Below are 21,129 nucleotides of genomic sequence, written 5' to 3'. Positions count from 1 at the left end.
CCAGGGCAGGGAGTGTGCAGAGCTGGTACGGGCCGGGGCGGCCCCCTTGGGGCCTGCGCCTTCATCTCCCCCAGGCTCCGTCCACACCTGTCCTTCCTTTCTGCCCCCTGGCCTCAGCCCGCTGGCCGCTCTGACCGCCAGGCTGGCCCTCGGCCGGTGGGCACGTCTGACAGGGCCCAGCTGAGGCTGGCAGTGCCTGGCAGAAATGGGCCCGACACCTGCTGCCCCCACCCCCAGGGCGCAGGGCCCCAGGGTGGGGCTCAGTCCCAGGGCGCACCCGAGGCACGGCTTCCCTGACGGGCCTTTGGTCCCCACTGGAGGCTGCGGTCCTCGGGCGCTGCCCTGGGGAGTGGGCCCCGGTCAGCAGCAGCCACCCGGGGAGTTGCCTGGGCCGAGCTCAGGGCCCTGTGGTGCGGCCAGGGCGGCAGGACACGTGTCCTGGGGGGTCCTCTGGGGCTGGGGCCGAGGGCCGTGTGTGCGTGGCGTGTGTGTCTCCTCCCGCGTGTGCTGTGACCAGGACCTGTCTACCTCCCGGGGGCAGGGCCTCCTGCCCTCTCGGCTCGTGCTTGCCCAGGACGCAGGCTCAGGGCCACCCCTGCTGGCCTTCCTGCCCCCGCCCCAGGGGACTTGCTGACCAGTGTCCCCGCTGCAGGGGCGGGGCTGGGTGTGTGGGACAGAAGGGCCCACTCCTTGCCCCGTGAGGGCGTGGGGCGGGTGCTGGGCGGGCCGCTCGCCCGAGGTGCCCGGTCCGTCTGACGGGCCCGTCCCGCAGTGGCCGACCCTGCCTCTCAGCGGCAGTCCTGCCTTGCAAGGAACACTGTCCCGGTGGCCGAGGGGACGGGCCACTCCCGCCTCCCCCAGTCTGGACTCCCTGGTCCCTGTCCCCGTTTGCTCTGTGTTGACCTTGACTCTTGAGCAATAAAGCCCAGGGGCAGTTTATACGCTGGCACGTGCTCTGCCTCCAGTGCATGGGGGGAGGCGCCCACCCACACGGGCAGCCCGAGGTCCCCCTGCGGGAGGGGCGGGGCTGTCGGGCAGCGCCTGTCTGCCCCACTGGGGACGGGTCGGGGCAGCAGGCCTGGCGGCCTCCGCTGGCAACGTGGCTCTAGCCTGGTTCGCAGGGGCTCCCCCCCCAGAACTCCAGTTTATTTCCATAAATAGGGCACACGGTCTGCAGGCGGGAGCGCTAGGGAGCCCGCCCCCCAATGCCGGGCTGGGGCAGGAGTGTGTGTCGGTCAGTTCGGCGCCTCGCCCATGGCCTCTGCGAGTCCTCGAGGTGGATTTCTGCCTTCTCCCCGATGCCCAGCGCTCAGGGGTGGCTCAGGGGTCGGAGCGGGGTGATGGGACGCCGCCCCCGCACTCCCTGGCCCAGTCTCTGTCCTCATCACGGCCCCCCGGCCGGGCAGGGCGGCCAGCGTGGCCTTGCCCACAGTCCGGGCCCGGCGCTCCCCTGCGGTGCAGGCCACCACGTCCGTCCGCGGGTCTCGGCTGCCGTGTGAACGGCACCTCGGGCCGCCCGCGGTGGGGCCCAGCCGGACGGAGCTGCTGCCGTCCTGCACCAGGGAGCTCGTGGTGGGGGGCGTGGTCTGGCCGAGGGCAGGTCGCTGCCACCTCCGGGGCTCCGGGTGCAGGTCAGTGGCTGACTCGGAGGCCTGGCCGCCGCAGTTTGGCCCCTCCGGGCAGGGCCTGGCCTAGCGCAGGAAGGACCTCCTCCCGGTGCGGAAGAAGGCCTCAATCTGCTCCAGCGACCGGCCCTTGGTCTCGGGCACGCAGCAGCCGGTGAACACCAGGTTCACCAGGCAGATGGCGGCGAAGAAGTAGAAAGGCACCTGAAGGCCGAAGGCGTTCTGGGGGCGGGGGGGGGGGGGGGGAGAGGCGGTGGGTGGTCACATGGGGCCGTGGGCCCTCCCACCCCCACAGAGGCTTCCTCAGCCCTGCTGGCCGTCGCCAGCCTTGGGGGTGCCCCGTGCTCCGTCCTCTGCTCAGGGCCTGGGGCTCCCTGCTGCCTCCAGCAGGAGACAGAGGGCTCGGTGGCCCTCGAGGCCCTGGAAGTCTGCACCCAGCCCTCCTCTGGCCTAGGGTTGCCTCCCCGCCCAGTGGGCTCCACTCAGAGCCTGCCCTGGCTGGGCCCCGGCCGCAGCCTCAGCTCAGGCAGCCTTGCCCGCCCCTCCCTGCCCATCTGCACCCCTCTCCAGGGGCTGTGTACACCCCGTCACCCAGCCCGCTGGGCCCAGCCCTGCCCGGCCCTGGGCATGCACAGCCTTAGCCGCCTGTCCGAGTCTCCTGCCCGCAAACTGGGACCCAGGGCTCAGAGATCCATTGGCTACTGGGCTTAGGGCCCAGAGGTGGGGTTCAGCCTGGGGGGGGCTCTCTGGGAGTTGTGCAGGGCACCCCGTGTGGGCTGAGACCCAACCTGCCCATCCAGACAGGAGGCCCAGCTGCCCTGGAGGGCGGCTGTGCCAGTGGGCGTGACTTCCCAGCCTGGGAGGTCAGCTGACTTCTCAGAACCGTTCCCCGGCTCGCTGTCACCAGCGAGCCTGAGCTGCGCGTGCCTCCGTGTGGAGGGCGTGCACCAGCCTCTGGGAGGGCGGGAGGGGGAAGAGCAGCACGGCCCCCGGCACTCACCACCGCCAGCAGGAAGGACTTAGTGAGGGCGAAGGCCGTGAGCCAGCTGACCAGCACGCAGAGCCCCGAGGCGGCGCCGCGGGCCCGCAGAGGCAGGATCTCCGACATCAGCAGCCAGGTGATGGGCCCCCAGCCCATGGCGTAGCCTGCGCAGGGCGGGACACGGGGCCGCTGAGAGAGCCCTCCCCGGCCGCCCAGGGTGGCAGGGCCCGCCCCGCCACAGCCACGCCCTCCACGGCTCACCCACCTGACAGCCCCCCACTGCCCGCCCGCCCGCCCGGTGGCGAGCCTGGCCCCGTACCCATGATGAAGAGCATGGTGGCCAGCAGGGGCACCAGGGTGAGGGGGCTGGTGGGCGCGGCCAGCGGCTGCTCCGTGTCCCCCAGGGGTGCGCTCTCGAGGCCCACGGTGATGTTCGGGGTCGGTGCCTTGGGGCCCAGGTGCACGTACAGCCCCAGCGTCAGGTTGGCGCAGAACATGACGGAGCCTGTGGACAGACGGGCGGCCCTCGGGCCGCGGCCCTGTGAGCCAGCTGCTCCTCAAGCCCTTCAGTGCCCCGTGCCCCGTGTGGCCCGGTCCTCGCCTGGGCGGCCGACAGGCCACTCGCGCAGGGCGCAGGCTCCCGCTGCGTCCCCCACCCCCTCCCCGGGTCACGTCAGCGCCGCTCCCCCCCAGGAGCCCCAGCACACCTTCCCGGGCGGCCTGCGCGCCGGGCCTGTGCCGGGTGCCGGGGGGCAGGTCAGACCCGGGGACCCCCGGAGCTCCCAGCCACGTGGCACCCGCCTGGAGGGGGAGGGGGCGGCGGCGGCGGCGGGACCCACCTGAGACGAAGAGCAGGGCCTTGCGGCCGGCCAGGTCCATGGTGAGGGCCGCGATGAGCACCGACAAGAGCCTCACGGCCCCTACGATGGCCGCGTCCTCCTCAGGAGGCTGCGGGGGGGAGCCCGGGGCTGAGGGACCCTGGCCTGCTGCTCCCAGCCCTCCTCCCCGTTGTCCACCCCCACCGAGCACGGGCACTTGGCCTGGCCGCCTGCCCCGGCCTCCAGGAGCCTAGGCCTGACGGCACTGGTGGGACAGCTGTCACTAGTCTCCAGATCGCATCTCCCTCTGAGCCCAGGGCAGGCCGCGAGCCCACGAGCGCGTTATCTCCACTCTGCAGGGGAGGAAGCTGAGGTCTCGGGGTTGGGGGGGGAGCGGCTCCGAGCAGCGAGAGGCAGGGGCCCTGGCCTGAGGCCCGCGGCCCCCGAGGCTGCGTGCGCGCACACTGGTTTTCTCCGAGACCCTGTGCGTCTGACGGCGAGACACCTGCTCTGCCCGGATCACTGCTGCTGGGGAACGGGCGCCTGACCCAGACACGCCCCCGCCCCGCAGTCCCCGCCCACCCCCGCACCCCTGCGTACGCCCCCGTGCCTACGCCCCGCCCCCTGCGCGCGTCGCGGGGGCCCTCACCAGCAGCACGGCGGTGCTGTTGAAGATGGGCTGCAGGTAGACCAGCACGGGCGTGATGCCCGTCAGCTGCTGCAGGAAGCGCATGAGCACGGCGATGGCGACCGGCCGGTACATGCGGGGGTCCCGGGCCTCGGCCCACGACATGCGGCTGCTCTGCAGACACAAGGCCGCCGCTGAGGGGGGCTGAGGGGGGCTGAGGGGGGCTGCGGGGGGCTGCGGGGGCTGGGCCCACCCCCCAGCAGGCGCCGCCCTGTCCCGGACTGCACGGAGTGGGGCAGAGACTCCCTCCCTCTCCGGAAAACAGCCCGGGCCAGGGGATGGGCTCGGGGACCCCGCCCGGACGCTAGGCTCCTGGGGCAGTGGTGGGCCAAGGCGGGCTCCTGCCGGCCGGAGCTCGGGGTCGGGCCGTGACATCTGGAGGTGGCGACACAGGCGTCCCGGTTTCCCAGGAAAAGCGAGGCTCGGAGAGGCCACAGTCACACACAGCTGGGAGCACCGGGGGCGGGCTGGGCACTCCCCCCGCCCCACACCTGTCTCTGGACGTTGTCCTGGATCTGCTGGAACTCCCGGCAGATGTCGGCGTCGGCCCCGCGCAGCCAGGCCAGCGCCTGCAGCGCCTCCGAGTCCCGGCCGCGCGAGAGGAGGAAGCGCGGCGAGCTGGGCATGAAGCTGAGCAGCAGGACCATGACGACCACCGGGCCCTCCCCGGCCACGGCCAGCCAGCGCCAAGGCAGCAGGAGGCCTGGGGGTGGGGGGCGGAGGGGCTGAGCTCCAGGGGTTTCTGGACACAGACACCCCTCCCGCCAGGCCTCTGAGCAACCTCATCTGCCCTCCAGGGCCAGTCCCTGCGCCACCTCCTATGGGAAGTCCACCCTGATTACCACAGGCCTCTGTGCTCTAGTCAGGAATAGCCACAGGAATTGCCTAGCCCAGAGCCCAGGGCCCAGGGCCCAGAAGGGTCTCAAGGGCCACGGCAGAGTCTTGGTGGGGTAGCCTGACCAGGCAAGGCCCTGGGGCTCCACCACCAAACCCGGCCCCGCCTCCACCAGCTGCACTCCGACCCCTTTTCTGTGTGGGCTTCCCTCCCAAACTGATGGAAGCACTCAGCTGTCAAAAGACAGTGCGAAGACCACGAAGACCATTGGCCCAGGCGGAGCCCTCACTGCCCGGCAGGCGGGGCCTTGTGACCCGAGGGGCAGGAACGCGCCTGCCTGGAGGCGCACCGCTGGTGGCGCCCAGGGCCAGGTCTCTCGCTCCCAGCCAGCGAGAGGAACTCACCCATTCCTCCCTTCCCACCAGGCCCGCCCGGGGCACCCTGCCTCCCCCGGCCTGCGCTGCGCTGGTCTTACCGAGGGCGTACAGAGACAGCGAGCCAAACACCGCCATGAGCTGGGGCGTGGCCCCCAGAGCCCCGCGCACGCCTGGGGGGGCGATCTCAGACACGTACACCTGCAAGACACAGCGCCCCCACCCCGGCCTTCGGTCAGAATGCTGGGGCCCGGCCGACAGAGCGGCGGCGGCGGCCCGGTGGCCTTGGGAAGAGGCAAGCGGAGGGGGCGGGGCTTTGTGGTAGGTTTCCTGCCCTGACCACAACTCGCTCCGTGACCTCCTGTGGGCCTCAGTCTCCCCAACTGTCAGGTGGGCAGTGTGAGGCTGGGGACTGGGAGGCAGTCTCCGCTCCCCCACCCGCGGGCCTCGCCCAGCCCCCCTCGGGGCTTGCGGACAGTGGGGGTCAGGGCCGAGGCACTAGGGAGGCGGCGGGACCGGGACTTCCCTTTCCTCCCGGTTGCTCAACGTGGAATTTCTCCAATTGAGCAACGTGTGACGGTCAGAAAACGGGGTAGGAAGTTGGGGAGCCCAGGGCGGGGGAAGCTGGGGCGTGGGGGCAGATGCCCCGAAAATTAGCTTCCCTGGTCGGGGTGAGCTGAAGTTCCTCCGCAAGTGCATCTCCCCGCCCCGCCCCCCACTGACCGGTGGGGGGCGGGGCCGGGAGGCCGGGAGCCCCTGGCTGCCGGCGGTCAGCGCACTCCTGAGGCTGCGCGGGGCCCTGGGGTGGACCGTCCTGGCCTTACCGGGATGCAGGCCGCCGTGAGCCCTCCAGCAAAGCCCGTCAGCGTCCTGCCCAGCAGCAACATCCAGAGGCCGCGGGCGCCCGCCATCAGCGCGTAGCCGGCCACCGAGGGCACCGCCGAGAACATGATGCTCAGCTTCCGGCCCAGCAGGTCGTTGAGCAGCATGGCGCTGAGGCCGCCGGCCGCGGCGCCCAGCGTGAACACGGACTGTGGAGGAGGGGCAGGGCGGGCATGTCTGGGCACGCGGCACCCACTGCCCCGCAGAGCCCGGACACAGCTGCTTCTCTGGGCTGGCTCTGGGGGCCGGGGCTGCAGACAGGCCTCAGGCCTAGCGTGATAGTGAGCCTCCCGTCTCCAGAGGTATACAAGCAGCACGTGGACGGCCATTCGTTAGGGATGCCACAAAAGGGAGTCCTGCTCTGGGGAGGCGGTGACTCTGTGGCCTGACGCCCCTGGGGTTTGAAGATCCGGGGGGACGCGGGTACCCCGTGCAGCACGGTGAGCAGGACCCAGTCAGGGAACGGGGCACGTGGCTCAGTCTGTCTGAGCCTCCGTCCCTCCCACTGGTTTGGGGGGAGAGTGGAGGTGCCACCTCGGAGGGTGGGCCCCGGGGTCCACCAGCTCTCACGTCCGGTGCCCAGCGCGACGCCTGGCACACAGTGGGCGCTCAGTCCCTGGCGCGGGTGTCAGCAGTATCTCAGCTCGTATGTTGTAACTGTGGACCTGAGGCCCCTGAGATTCGGGTCCAGAATCTCGGACTCTCGAGCCCTGCACTCTTCCTTCCCGCGTGCCCCCAGCCTGTCCCGGGCCTCCTCGCCCCGGCCGGGGCTGCTCCCTCGGGCAGCCGATGTCCCGGACCCCTATCATCCGGGGCGTGTCTGCCCCGTTGCCACAGCCCCGCTCCAGGTGGGTGTCTGTGGAACCCTCAGCCCCACGGGGTGGAGACCTTAAGGGACGCCTCCCCACCTGCTCCTTCCCACACCTTCTCCATCAGCTTTCACTTCCTCCTTTTGTTCCGGGGCCGTCATTGGGCCACACTCCTGCCTGCCCCCCGCCCCTGCCCCCCTGCCTGGAGCACACGGGGAAGGGCTGACCCCTACAGCTGAGGTTTATGGGGGTCCCTAGCTGGGGACAGAACTCAGCGAGTGCCCGCACCCCCACCCCGCCCCTCCCTACTCAGAGCACGGCCCTTACCCCAAACCAGGATGCCTGGACTTTGGTCAGGCTCAGGTTCGGATCCGGGGAGTGCTCCAGGGCCGGGATGACCGGGGACGTGTAGACCAGGGCGTAGCCGAAGCTGAAGTTGCCCAGCACGGCGGCGAAGGTGGCCAGGAAGACCCTCCTGTTCTGCGGGGCCCTGTGGGAGTGGGGTGGGGGCAGAGAGATTGGGGGTCCTGGAGTCCCTCCTCACCAGTCTACCGCCTGTGCTGAGCGGCGGACTCGGAGGGCGGTGTTGGAGAGGGCTGGGTCCAGGGCCGTCAGAGTGGCACCTCCCCAGGGCTGAGGGCCAGCTCCCTTGGGGAAACCCCAGGGTGGGAGTACAGCCCTCATGACCCACGGATGGCCGCGGCTGAGACACGGAGGCGGGGTGGGGGGCTTCTCTCCCAAGAGGCGGAGAGGTCGCTGCTCCCGGCACCGCTCCGCCCACCCAGGCTTGTGTGGGACCTCAGGCAGTCCCTTAGCTCTCTGGGCTCCAGTCTCCCTGTGTGTGCCAGCGGGGGGCTGGGCCGGGCACTGGAAGGCGTGGGGGGCGGGGCGACACACACCCAGCTCCTGAAACAGGACTAGTGTCTCCGGGGCAGGAGGAAAGAACCAGATGGCCCCTCGGTGGCCACTCCCGGGTGGTCAGTGGAGGCCCAAGGCGGAAAGCAGCCCCCGCCCGCAGCCGCAAGCCCAGCACTCTCACCCGACTCGCGTCCTCTCCCCCAGCGACGGGGGCTGGTTCTCGGGGAACGTGTCATAGTCCTGGCCCTCGGCTCCCAGCAGGGGCTCCTGCATGGCCGCCGCCGCCGCCGCTGTCACCTGCGCGCTGCCACCGAGGGCCCGGGGCAGGGTCTGGCTGCGGCGGCTCTGAGCATCCGGCCCTGCCCGTAGCTCCGCCCCCGCTGCCGCGATTGGCTGCGGGGCGGCCCTGCAGAGTCGGCGCTAGCCAATGGGCGACCGCGAGCGGTGCGGATGCTCGGAGGCAGGTCGCAGCCGGGCTTTCCCGGGGCGCGGGCGCGGGTACGGGGCGCCGGGCAGCCGGCCTTTCCCGGGGCGTAGACTCGGGCGCAGGGTGCGGGGCGCAGGCGTGGCACTGGGGCGGGGCGGCCTGGCTTTTTTCCCCTTGGGTGACCCCTGGAGGCCCCGGGGTCAGCCCTGAGAATGGGAACCCGCACCCGAGGGAAGCGGCAGACATTCGAGCGAGGCCTGGAGGCGGAGGCCCTCCCGAATGCTCCGAGTCCCGGTCGGGTCCGTGTCGGGGTTCGAGCCGGAGCAGCGTGGGCCACAGACTGGGTCACACACTGGAGCTCAGCTCCTGCCGGCTGCAGGACACTGAGGGCCAGAGAGGAGAAGCCAAGGTCACACAGCGAGCGCACTCCCGTCTCCCCACAAAGGAAGGGGGGGGGGAACTCCGCCTCGCACTGGACTCCCTCCCTGCCCCGTGGGCACCGCCGGGCGCCTCCCTCCCCTCCAGGGACGCGGTGAGACCAGGCTGGCGGCACCCAGGACAGCGAGGGCCGGCGGGTGAGGGCAGACAGAGGAGGGGGTGGCTGCCTCCATGGGCCAGACTGTAGTCTCCCCGTTTCTGGTCTTTTCCGGCCGCAGACATAACTCGGGCTTGCGAAGCGTCCAGGTAACAGCACAGCATTTAAACTTAAGGAAAGCAGAAGTGGAAAAATCCCTGTAAAACCGTCCTCAAAAAACACCACAATGACAAGTTCCAGCTCTGTGTTTGGACTTTTCAGAGAGTGCGCTGGCTCCCACCCCATCCTGCGCGGACGGGACACCCCACACACCCGGAAATGGGTCCTCGGCGTCCCCCGCTGGTGCGGCTCAGGTAGAGGGTCCTGATCGTCAGGAAAGGTCCCCAGTGCCATCCCAGGTCCCCGCTGCCTCCCCCCCCAGCCCTGGTCTGGGGGTGTCCAGAGGCAGCCAATGACCCATGCTTCTTCCTCACAGAGATGTGGCCCTCCCTCTCTCTAAAAGCAATGAAAAAATGTCCTTGGGTGACGATTGAAAAAAATCAACCCTTTGTTGTTGAACATTTGGGTTACTTCCAAGTTTTCACTGTTAAAATAGTAAAGTGTTTCTTGAAGGTTGTTGAAAGTCTCTCTTTTACTGTCATCAAAGTGCAACCACAGTAACACGGTCCAGAGGACAGACGTCTCTCTCCCGACAGCCTCGGCCGCCTGCCGGCATTTTCTGTCTGCCCCCCCCCCGCCCCCGCCCCCAGGGTCTGCTTCGCATGTGTGGGCACGCCGTCCTCGCCGGGGTGACAGACAGAGGCTTTGGGTCCAGTTGCACGCCCAGGCAACGGTGACACTCACTGACAATGTCGCGAAGCCCTGGGGACCGTGGCCTGAACTTGGGATGTTGCACACCCTAACTGCAGCTCAGCGGGCACCCCTGTGTGTGTGCCCCCGCAGCTGCTGCCCACGTTGAGGCCGCTGGTGGAGGCCCGGAGGCTGCGATCGCCCCAGAAGGTCCGAGTACCCCTCCCCAGCCACTCCGCCCTCCTGCACCCCACCGCTCTGAGGTCTGTCTTTTGGATTAGGTTCTCCTGGGCTGGAACCTTGCACCAGTGGAATCATACTCTTGTTTCTGGCTTGTTCTCAATTCCTTTGTCTTCTTTTTAAATCAAGTTATGGCCCCGGCTGCTGTGGCTCAGTGGATTGAGCGGGGGCCTGTGGACCAAAGGGTTGCTGGTTCAATTCCCAGTCAGGGCACATGCCAGGGTTGCAGGCTAGGTCCCCAGTGGGGGGCATGAGAGAGGCAACCTCACATTGATGTTTCTCTCCTTCCTTCCCTGCCCCCTAAAATAAGTAAACAGATCAACTGTATGTCACCCACACACAGCCCATGAACTCGAGGTGAGCGTATGTGGTTGGTGAGTGTGGGTGGCTGTGTACCCCAGACCCCTGCCCTGCGTCAAGACACAGAAGATTCCATCCCCCTAGCAGGTTCCTTTGTGTCCTCTTCCGGCCGCCCCCACCCACCCCCCTCGCCCGGCAGACCGCTGCTCACCTTGCTGACTGCGCACTGGGTGCACCCTCCCCAGAATTCCAGGGACGGGACCGTGACGTGGGCGCCCTGCTGCCTGGCTGCTCTCACTGGGTGTGGCCGGGGGGCCTGCAGGTGCTTCTCCGGGTCCTGTCCCCTTCTGCTGCTGCGGAGGGGTGCACCGTGGTGTCCACCACCCTGTGACGGGCAGCTGGCCGGCCCAGCGAAGTGGCTGGGTCTGACCGTGTCCGTAGCCCTGAGTTCCTCTGTGGATGGACCTGGATTTGCTGGGGAATCTTCTGTCAAGGCGTCAGGGCCACGGCGACATTTGTGCTCTTGACATTAGCAGTGTGCGGAGGGCGACTGTGTCCTCAGGGCAGGGTCCTCACCCCCAGCTGGCCTCGGGCCTCCATCAGTGGCTTAGAGTTCCCTGGCCCGAGCTCCGCCTCCTGCCTCGCCCCCCACGGGTATTCGGAACAAGCGGCCCCTGGGGCCAGCAAGTTTGGGGACCACTGCCTTAAAGGGTCGTATCCGTGGTCCTCAGGCCTCTCTTAGCCTTCTCTCCTGGACTCGGGGCTGCTGGGGGGACGGGATGTGTACACGCTCCTCTCCCCCACACCTGTGTCTGCAGGGCAGGGCACCCGGGGGTGTCAGAAGCCCCTTGCCCACCTGAACTCAGAGCCCCCCTCCCCCGCTGCTTCGGCCCCCATGCGGGAAGTCCCTTGCGGAGGCATCAGGAAGTGCTGGTCTGGGAGCAGGCACACCTGGCTGGCTGGGGCCTCGGGCCTGGGAGAGCAGGTTCCCCTCCCCGCCCGGACACACCCTTGTGGGGCTGGGCCCCCAACCGCCCCACCCGCAGCTCCAGCCCCTCGCTTGCTGCTTGCTTCCTCAAAGGAAGGGCCCTCAGCTCATCCGCTCAGACAGTGGGTCCAGGGAGCTTGTGGCAGCCGTGGGGCGAGCCCCTCCCTGGACCAGGGAGCCCCTCTGCTGGAAAGTAAGCTTCCTGCAGAGCTGCCGGTGGGGGAGGGGCTGCGCGAGGACCACCCGGCTCCTGGCTCCCCTCCACCCCTGGCTGGTCCCGGGCAGTGGGGCTTAAAGAAGGACCCGGCCCACACTGGGCCCTGGGACGGGGAGGAGCCCGCGGACAGATCTGCACCCCGGTGACCACCCCTGGGGTGTTCGGGGGCACCTGCTTTTCTCATCTGTGAGCTCGCCGGCGCCTGCGCCCACCCGTCGGCTGCCGTGTGGGCAGAGGGCAGCCTTGAGGGCGCTCCCCCCGCAGTGGGACGGAGGTCGCTGCAGAGCAGCCTGCGGTGGCCCCTCCGCGCCCCGGGAACTGGTGCGGCTGCATGCCAGCCTCCTGCGGCGCCTGCCCCAGGAAGGAGGTGAGGGGCGGCGGAGGGGGCACCCGAGAGCCACAGGTGCCTCGCCCAGCGGTAGAGAGCCCTGCCCCCGTGGCCCGCGCTCCTGTGACGCCCGGAGCGCTCCTCTTCGAAGAGGGAGAGGCGGAGGGAGGCACAGTGGGGACCCTGCCGGAGGAAGTCCCACCCCTGCCTCCTCCTTCCCACAGATGGGCCGGCCAGGGCCCCTCGGGGAGACCGTCTCTGCCGCCCAGCTGTCCGGCGCCCCCGCCGCTGCCCGCCACGCTCCAGGCGCCGCCGCCCCCCGCCCGGAGGACTCGGACCTGGGGCGGTCCGCGGCCCTGGCCGCCGCTCTGGCTCTGCTCTTCCTCCTGCTCTTGGCCTGGCTGGGCTGGGGCGGACCTGCCCACGGCTGCTGCTGACCGGGGCCCCGGGCAGGCCTGGTGGCACGGGGAGGACACAGCCAGGGACGAGCAGGGTGGGGGTGGGGGGGGGAGACGGGGGCTGGCCTCCCAGCCACCCACGGGGTCCAACCCGGTGGCCGGCCACTCCCGGCAGCCCCAGCGGGACCTCAGGAGACCCCCCAGACCCTTGCGCCCCGTGGGGCCCTCAGGGGGCGGCTGAGGCTGAGACCCACTCCTCCTGGGCGTGGCCAGCAAAGCGGGGCGACCCCCCGCACTAGCGGATGGTGGGAAAGAAGAGTCCAGCCCAGGAGCTTTGCTGGGTGGTGGTGGGGGTGGCGGACAAGCTCTCCCCCCGCCCCCTGGGCCCTTGCTGTCCCCAGCTGTCACACAGGGCGGCATACCTGCCGCTGGGCATTGCTGGGAGGCCGACCAGCGGGCAGGCGCTCCCCGTGTGCCCACTCCCCCTCCCTCCTCCTGGGACCCGGAGAGCCCTCCGAGGATGCCCCGGTCTTGGCCGCCCCCTGGCGGCCGAAGTCGGGACCGCACCGTCTGCTGCTGCACGGTCCCTTGGAGTCCCCATCAGGCCGCGAGGGGAAGGTGTTCTATTTTTGCAAGTGGGAGATTTTGAGGTTTTGGATAAGCACAAATCCCATCACTCCGAGAGAACTTCTTTTGCCGTTTGCTGTCTGTCCCCTCCCCTTCGTGTCTGTAGCTCAGAATGACCCCTCAGGAGGGGCGAGGTGGCGTGTGCGGGGGGAGCTGCTGCGCGGGGGCTGGGGGGGGCGGGTCACCGGCGGGTCCTCGGTGCCGCCGCCCACAGCGGCCCCCCTGCACCACGACAGAGGAAGACACGCACCTCCGCGGGTGGAGGGGCACGGAGACCTTCGGGCTGGCACTGCATGAATGCTCACCACGGCTCCGCCCTCCTCCCGGCCCTGGGGTGGGGGAGGGGGGAGGGCGGAGCGCCAGGCGGCTTTCAGCTCTTTTCCTTCTGCTCCCTGCTGTTCCCTGGGAAACCGAGGGCCCCTGGGGCGTTCCCCACCCACATCCTACTCATCCTGTCCTCCCCGGTCCCCCGCCCCCCGCCATACCTCTCCTGCACCCCGGGGGGTCAAAGTGCACACCCGTGTCGGGGCGGGGCGGCCACGGAGCTGCAGACTCCCGCCGCCGCTGTCCCCGGGCAGACTCCGGCCAGCGTCTGGACCTCGTCTGCAGAAAGGCAGGGCGGGGCTGTGGGAGCCTTGGAGACTTTGAGGGGAGAGGGGTTGAGGAGGATCCTGGAGGCGTGGGGGCCCCTTGACAAAGTGGGGAGGGGTGCAGAGAGCCAGGCCTGGTGGCCCTCTCCCTGTGTCCACCCCTCCCCCGCCCATCTTGTCAGATGGAGACTCTGGGGCCCGACTTCTGAGGTCGGGGTGGCCTTTGTGGCCCAGGGCACAGCCTGCCAGGTTCCCCAGGCCGGCCGGCCAGGGGTGTCCCAAGGCCCAGACCCCTCCTTGCACCCCCTCTCTCGGAGCCTCCAGAGCAAACCCCTCTGTTCCTTCCCTCCAAGTCCACAGCCCCCAGGCCCCGCCCCTGCCCCCAGAGGTGCCCCCAGCCTTGGGGGTGCAGGGGAGCCCAGGAGCCAGCCTCCTCTGGGGGGCAGGGCGGAGAGGCCCCAGCGCCGCCCAGCAGCTGGGGCTGATGAGTAACGCAGGTGGGCGAGGGCGGGTGGCTCTGCTGGCTGGCATCTCTGACGGGTCCTCGTGCAGACACTCTGCGGCTTCCGCCGCGGCTCCGGCATGGGGCCCAGCCCTGCAGCCGGGCCCAGCGCTGGCCCGTCCGGGAAGGGGCTGCACCGTGAGGAAAACACTGTTCTGAGCGATTCAGCCGCTGTCTTGTAAACGCTGAGGTCTCACCTCGGGCTTTTCCTGCCGCGTCTCCAGCCTCTCCTGGGGGTGCCGGGGCGGCCAGATGCCTGAGGTCAGGAAAATACGTGCTTTTGGTCCGTTGGACGCTGCGAAGGGTGCCAGGACGGCCTGCGGCCTGGGGCGGGCGGACAGCTCCTCGGGGTGGCCGGGCCGGCAGCTGGCAGCTGGCTCGAGTGTGCCTGCACACGCGTGCCTGTATGCACACACGTGACCACACACACGTGCACGAAGGTACGCGACATTATACACACAGGTGTGCCTGTGTGTCTCTTTCTGTGGTATGTGTACACGCATGCGCACATGCGTGCATGCACATGTGATTGGCCCATGTGACTTCCCCGGGAGACGGGGGTACAGCGCAACCGGCCCCTCTCCTGCCGCCTGGCCATGGGCTGGCGGGTGTTCGCGAGGCCAGGTTGGCGACGCCCGCGGGGGGGAGGGGCCTCTCTTGTACCAAAAAGAGCAGGTGTGGGCGAGTCCCCCGGGGCCGGGCGACACCGCTGACTGCGTTCCTTTCTGCTTCCTTCCTAAAACGGCCCCAACACTGCCCCAGCTGCTGTGGCTCAGTGGGTCCGGCATCCTCCCCCAAACTGAAGTGTTGCCGGTTCGATTCCCCGTCACGGGGCGTGCCTGGGCCGTGGGCGTGGTCTCCAGCTGGGGGTATGGGAGCGGTAGCCAATCGCTGTTTCTCTGGAACATCGGTTTCTCTCCCTCGCCCTCCCTTCCCCTCTCTAACCATAAATAAATACATGAAATCCTTAAAAACACATAAAAATTAAAACGGCCCTGGTGCTGGCCAGGGCTTGTCGCCAGGAGTGTCCGGGCGAGGGCCATGCTCCCCAATTACAGAGGGTTGGGCCCTGCCTTTTCTTCCCGCGGGGAGTGCAGTCGTGTTGCCCGGGAGCGCAGCAGCCCTCTCGAGGTTGCGAGGCGAGAGCCCCGGCTAGGGCTGGCAGCAGGGACGAAGCAGGAGCCGGTGCGCTGGGGGGCCCAGGGGGCCTGTTGTCGGGGCCAGTTTTCTGGGTGTCGGGCCTCACGTGCTCCTGAGCCATGGGAGGCACCAGCCCCTCATCACTGGGATGCAGGGGCCTGGAGACGGCGGGTGGGCACCCTCCGCACTGCACTTCCTGGCGGACACCGGGCAGCGGTCCCCAGGGGCCTCTCAAGAAGTTGGGGCCCTGCTGCAGGGCCACCTTTTGGGGGTGGGCAGCCCAGAGGAGAAGGCGCAGGGGCGGGGAGGAGGGGGAGGGGCAGCCTGGGAGGTGGACGCAGGGTCCACCTGACCAGGTAACTGGAGTTGCTCCCCACCCGGCCCTGGTCCCGGGAAGGGTCAGACGAGGGCCTGCACCCCGGGGCGCACCAGGTGTTGGGACTGGCCAGCCCGGCACGCCTGCCTTCCTCGGCCTCAGCCAGCACCCTCTCCCGGGACTCGGCCAACTGTCTGTGGCCGCTGAGCACGCGGCAGCTGCTGCTCTTGCTCAAGCTGCAGTGCGTTTCTCAGACGGCCGCACACTCGCCCGCCTGCAGTGGGGGGACCACCCGCTCTGGCCCGGGCTCGGCCCCCCAGGGTCCCGGGCTGCAGGTGGCCCAGGAAAGCCCCTAGTTTACTGTCGGCCCCTGGACTCCCCGCCAAGAGCAATGACTGAATTTTCATCTTGTTTTGCTGACGGTTAACAATATGTCAGAAATGTCCCACGGGGAGACCGGGGCCCCCCCCCCGGAGCTCTTTGGGGGTCCGGGTGGGATGCAGGTCGGTGGGCTCGGGATGCCCACCACCGCTGTCTTTGCCGGTGCTTCCTGAGCGCCAGTCTGCACGCAGACGCTGGGACTCGCTCCCTCGGTCCTTGTCACCCAGCGGGGACCGTCCCGTCCGCCTCACAGAGGGGAAACTGAGGCATGGGACCGTTCTGCCACGGGCCGATGCCCCACGCCCGGGAAGTGGCTGGGCAGGGCCCGGCCCGGCTCTGCCGGCTGTGTGTGGGCTGTCACCTGGCCAGCCGGGAAGGGCTCACCCTGTTCCGTCGTGGGCAGGGCCGGGGGCCAAGAGCAACAGGGAGGGGCCGCCGCTGCGGTCCCCCCCCTCACCGGGGGTGTGCTCAGCGTCTCGGGAAAACAACCCAGGCGGGCGTCTCCTGTTCTGTGCCCCCTGCGGTGCCCGGGTTTGCACCGTGGCTCCCGGCCGGGAACCACAGCGCCGTCCGTCCCTGGGGTCAGCCGAGTGTGAGGACGGGCTGTCCCCGGGGCCTCCTGCCTCTGTGCACAGACAGTCGGGCCGCACTCTGCCTGCTGGGCTCCGTCCAGGGCCCAGGCCGCCCTCCGTTCCCTCCCGCAGCCCTTGGGGTGTCCGCAGGCCCCAGGCGGAGGGCAGAGGAGGCTGGCCAGTCCCGCAGCCCGAGAGCAGGCCCCAGGCCCCAGGCCCCAGGAGCCCGCTGTCCAGACCCTGGGCAGCTCTCACCCCGGGTTTCTGAGGAGCCTGGGGGCGGGGCCACTGCTGCGGGGGCGGCGCGGCGTGGTTGCAGACCCCAGTGTGCCGAAAGCGGGGCAGTTTCCGGAAGGGGGTGTGGGGAGGGCGTCTCCAGGGGAGCGGCGGGAGCACCCTGCCGCCCGTCCGGGGAGCTGGGTCCTGCGCACCTCGCCCACCTCCGCCTGGGCGCCGGCCCGCCCTGCACGGAGCTCCTGCCTTGCAGCACCACCCCCCACCGCCCGGCTGCAGCCCTGGGAGACACGCCCCCTCCATACACGTGCTCAGACACATGTGCGTGCGAACACCCACTGGCACATGTACACGGGTGCCCTATAGGTTAGCACATGTGCGCGTGCACGACATATATGTGTGCACAAGTGTGTATGGATGTGCGCGCACACACGCTTTAACAAAGGGACCCACTTCCTGTTTGGCAGTCTGGCTGGGTCCCCAGCGAGCTTTGCTCAAAGGTCAGACGCTTCTCAAGGGCACCTGGTGTCCAGCGTGCAGAACACCGGAGGGGTCCCTGGGTCCGGAGGACGGACCAGTGCCGCACAGCTGCTGGGCAGGCTGGGGCGGGAGGGGCGTGTGCGGGACCAGGCCTGCGTCCTGCGGGCGGGCACCCGGGCTGAGGGCGGCTCCGCAGGCCCCGGGGGGAGGGGCTGGACCCCGGGGCGGAGCAGGGGGTCGAAGGGAAGCGGTCAGCCCGTGGGGCAGGTCGGGGTGCCCGGCCTGGAGCCCTTGGGGTGGCCCGGGGTGAGCTGGCGCGTGCAGGGGTCGTCGTGTGTCTGCGTCTACTCGGCCTGGGCCTGGGGTTCGGCCGCTCCCGGCACCCTGCACGGCCGCACGTGTTTCCAGTTACGGCAGCAGCTTCAGGGGAAGCCGCAGCCGGGAGCTGGCCCCCACCCGCCCCCCGCAGCCTCCGGCGGCCTGCGGCGTCGGCCCGGAAGAATGCGGAAGGGCCGTCTGAGGGGCGTGGCCCGGGCAGCCCCCTCCCCCTCTCCGGGGCTGACAGTGAGGAGGTCCGGCAGGACGGAGCAGCTGCTCGGGAACCAGGCTCTTCCCAGAAGCCCCGCCCCTCCTCGGAGATAAGGAGCCGGGCTGGCCTCGCCGCTCCTGGCCGATGGACAGCAGGTCCCTGCTGTCCCGGAAGGGACTGGCTGGGGCTTGGGTCTGGGCGTCTAGGGGAGCGGAAAGGGCGGCTGGGGGTCGGGGTCAGGGCCGGCCTCCGTCTGGGACGCTCGTTGCACCCCCCCCCCCCCCCCGCACAGCTCGGTGGCTGGTCCCGCCTCCCTCCCGGCTCGCCCAGGCTCTGGGCCGCCGACTTCTGGGGTCCTGGGAGCGAGGCCGTGCTCCCGTGGAGAGAGTGGCTCGCTCCGTGAATGCGTCCCCGTCCCTGGAGGGAGGTCCGGTGGCCAGCCGGGCGGGCAGGGGTGGCCCCAGTGGGTGTCGTGAGCCGCGCTGTGTGGCAGGTCTGGGCACAGTGGCCCCTCGGCCGGCCCTCCCTGCGGACGAGACGCCCCCTGGTGGCCGGGACAAAGTGCCTCCTCGCCTGTCCTGTCTGGGGGCGGCCGGGGCGAGCCCCGGCGGGTGGGACCCCGAGTGCGTGCATCACCCGCCGGCGAGTTCGCACCTGCCGCTGCTGGGCTCCGAGTCCCTGGGGGGCGTGAGGCTGGGGCTCCCGGAGGCCCCTCCGTCCAGCTGCCCCGGAGCCACCGGCAGGGAGTCCTGCCCTGCCCCCCTTCTCCCCGCCCCCCTGCACTGTCCCCTCCAGCCGCGCCTGCTGCCTCTCCTTTGTCCGAGCCCAGACAAACCTGAGACGCACCTGGGTCAAGGACTCTGAGCTTGGGGTCTGGCCCTCAAAGGCTGGGGGGTGGGCTTCACTTCAGAGACCCCCCGGCTTTGAAAATGTTCCCTGACGTTCTCAGAACGAGGGGCTCACGTGAAGCACCCCCACATCCGAGTGTTGGCAGCCCCACCCCTCTGTCGGGGCAGCCCCCACCCAGGGGGCGTCCGGGGACCCCCTCAAAGGCCCAGGGAGCCCCCCGGGGCCCCACAGCACCTTCTGAGGTGAGGAGCCCCCCGATCCCCGAGAGCCCCCGGGGCCGGCCCAGCGCCTCCTCTGGTCTGCCCCAGGCCCCGCCGGCGTCCGTGTCCCCACACCACCCTCGGGGGCCGGGGGGGGCGGGGGAGGAAGGGCCTGTAACGCAATCGCAGCCCCGTGCAGCCTCCGTCCCGGGTCAAGGGCAGCGCCCCACTGTGGGGCCTCCCGCCGCCCCTCCCGGCCGGCCTGGCCGCGGCCCCGCGGACCTGGAAGGGCCCCCGGCCTCTGGGGGGCTGCGCGGCTGCAGACTTGGCCTTTGCTCCGTCGTCGTCGTCGGGAGCTGCAGCCCCGGCCAGCCGGCTGGGGAGGGGCGGCCCGCCTGGCCTCCTCCGGGAAGGGCTCCTGGGGCCGGGTCACAGTCGGGGCGCGCCGCCCTCCGCACGGGCCCCCCCCCCCCGGGGCCACCGTCCGCCCGGTCTCCGCTGGGCCTGAGCAGGCGGTCAGGGACGCGGCCAGACTTGAGAAAGGCCCCAGGGCCCTCGGCCCGGACGGTGTCTGGGAGGGACTGCCCGTGGGCCGGGGCGGTGACAGAGCCCCAGGTCCGCGGAGCGGAGGGTGCTGGCGTGCACTCTGGGGGGGCGGTGGGCTCCGCGGCCCACCGCCAGGGCCCCGTCCTGCCCTCGACCTCGGGGCACAGCCCCTTCTCCGAGCTTCCCTCGGCTGTGACTTGGGGGCCGTCGGAGGACTGAGTCTGCCTGCAGCTGGACGTCCGGGCCGCCCAGCACAGGGCCCGGATGTCGGGGGCATGAGTGGGCCGCGCGCCTGTCTGCACGCTGGGATCTGCCGACCGCACCCTCGGATGCCGGGGGCTGCTTCTGAAAGAGGGACACTGCTGTTCTGAGCAGGCCTGGGACCGATGCCCGGGGTTGCTGAGGCGGCGAAAAGGAAACCGGGAATCACCCAGAGCGGCAGGGAGCTCTCTGCCCACCCCACGCCGGTGGGGCGGCAGCTGGCCACGGGGCTGGGAGGGGAGACCGAGTTGGGCGGGCAGGGTCGGGGGGGGCTCCGTCGGGCGGGGCGCGGCACTGCAGGGGAGGCTGAGCCACTGGACCCCACAGGACACCCACTGCATCAGGCCACATGACCAAGACAGGGAGTCACAGCAGCTCTACCTAATGCACAGAGACAAACACAGGGAGGCTGCCAAAACATGGAGACAAAGAAACACGGCCCAAATGAAAGAACAGATCAAATCTCCAGAAAAAGGACTACACAAAATGGAGGTAAGCAACCTATCAGATGCAGAGTTCAAAACACTGGTGATCAGGATGCTCCAGGAACTCAGTGAGGACCTCAGCAGCATAAAAAAGACCCGGTCAGAAATGAGGGATGCACTAACTGAAATACAGAACAGTTTACAGGGAAACAGCAGTGGAGTGGATGAAACTGAGAATCAAATCAATGATTTGGAACATAAGAAACAAAAAACAACCCAGAAGAACAAGAAGAAGAAAAAAGAACCCAGAAAAATGAGGAGAGTGTCAGCAGCCTCTGGGAGAAGTTCAATCATTCCAGCATTCACTTCATAGGGGTACCAGAAGCAGAAGAGAAAGAGCAAGAAACTGGAAACCTATCTCAAAAAATAATGAAAGAAAATTCCCCTCATTCGGTGAAGGAAACAGACATGCAAGTCCAGGAAGCAGAGAGTGTCCCGAACAAGGTGGATGCAAAGAGGCCCCTCCATGACACACCACAGTTAAAGTGCCAGAGGGTAAAGACAAAGAGAGAACCCTAAAAGCAGCAAGAGAGAAGCAGTCAGTTGCCCACAGGGGAGTTGCCATAAGACCGTCAGCTGATTTCTCAAAAGAAACTTGCAGGCTGGAAGGGACTGGTAACAAGTGTTCAAAGTCATGAAAAGCAGGGACCTACAGCGAGATTACTGCAACATGCCCCCCAGCCGGTGGCCTTGCCTGCTCTCCCGGTCTGGTCTCCCCTCAGGTGGGGGGCCGCACCCGCAGACACGCTTCGTGCCTGGGGGCGGGCTGGGGTGTGGGGATGGGGCAGAGGTGCCCTCGGACTCTGCCCTGCACCCCGCCCGCTGAGTCCTGCTCACGCTCCAAGGCCTGGCCCAGGCCCCACGCCCGCCACAGCCTCCCCTACCATCCAGTTGAATACCCCAGGTGCACCCTCCATGTGGGCTGAGTACACCCTCCTCCTGCAGTGGAGCCTTGGTTGCTGTTGGCAGGTCCGTGGGAGGGATTGACCCAGGCCAGTCAGCTGCAAGGACTGGCTGTGACCACTGACCACAACCTCTGCCCTCTGGGGAGGAAGAGCTGTGCAGGGTCAGGGTGGTGGTGCTCCGATGTGGTCTGTAGCTGCCCACTGGGTGCGCTGGCCCTGGGGTTTCCCGGGGGGTACAGGCCAAGGTCAGCCCCCACCTGTGCTTTTCCTGAGGCCCCCTGCCTGAGCTGCAGAGCAATCTGAGATGCCTGTTCCTTGTGCTGGGCTTGGAGATTCCCAGGGGAATCCAAGCTGTGAATCTAGTCTGGCTGCTGCCATGCTGGGCCTGGGGCTCAGTGAGGCCAGCTGTGCTCGTTTGA

The 21,129-nt window shown here is 69.0% G+C and overlaps 1 protein-coding gene across 1 annotated transcript; it reads right to left on the bottom strand.

The window, feature by feature from the left end:
* Positions 1 to 1,110: 1,110 nt before the first annotated feature.
* SLC2A6 (solute carrier family 2 member 6) lies at positions 1,111 to 8,223 on the bottom strand. The gene is made up of 10 exons (XM_045846078.1): positions 8,053 to 8,223; positions 7,341 to 7,503; positions 6,147 to 6,353; positions 5,424 to 5,523; positions 4,605 to 4,816; positions 4,075 to 4,227; positions 3,447 to 3,555; positions 2,927 to 3,112; positions 2,626 to 2,771; positions 1,111 to 1,847 (listed from the first exon to the last, which is right to left on the bottom strand). Exons 1-10 carry the CDS (start codon positions 8,142 to 8,144, stop codon positions 1,692 to 1,694), a joined length of 1,524 nt encoding a protein of 507 aa, XP_045702034.1. The 5' UTR covers positions 8,145 to 8,223; the 3' UTR covers positions 1,111 to 1,691.
* Positions 8,224 to 21,129: the final 12,906 nt, after the last annotated feature.

The sequence above is a fragment of the Phyllostomus hastatus genome, unplaced genomic scaffold (assembly GCF_019186645.2).
Source record: "Phyllostomus hastatus isolate PE091 unplaced genomic scaffold, TTU_PhHast_1.1 phas_contig_495, whole genome shotgun sequence".
Classification (NCBI taxonomy): Eukaryota; Metazoa; Chordata; class Mammalia; order Chiroptera; family Phyllostomidae; genus Phyllostomus; species Phyllostomus hastatus.
The sequence above is the reverse complement of the archived record's forward strand: the minus strand, read 5'-3'. Positions and strand labels throughout refer to the sequence as shown.

Bases quoted from the DNA above. Each gene is read 5' to 3' on its own strand.
- SLC2A6 (XM_045846078.1), bottom strand. From the start codon at position 8,144: ATGCAGGAGCCCCTGCTGGGAGCCGAGGGCCAGGACTATGACACGTTC. The intron at 7,504-8,052 runs GTGAGAGTGCTG...CCACTCCCACAG, and splicing joins GGGGAGAGGACGCGAGTCGG to GGCCCCGCAGAACAGGAGGG. The intron at 6,354-7,340 runs GTAAGGGCCGTG...CCTCCTCCACAG, and splicing joins TCCAGGCATCCTGGTTTGGG to TCCGTGTTCACGCTGGGCGC.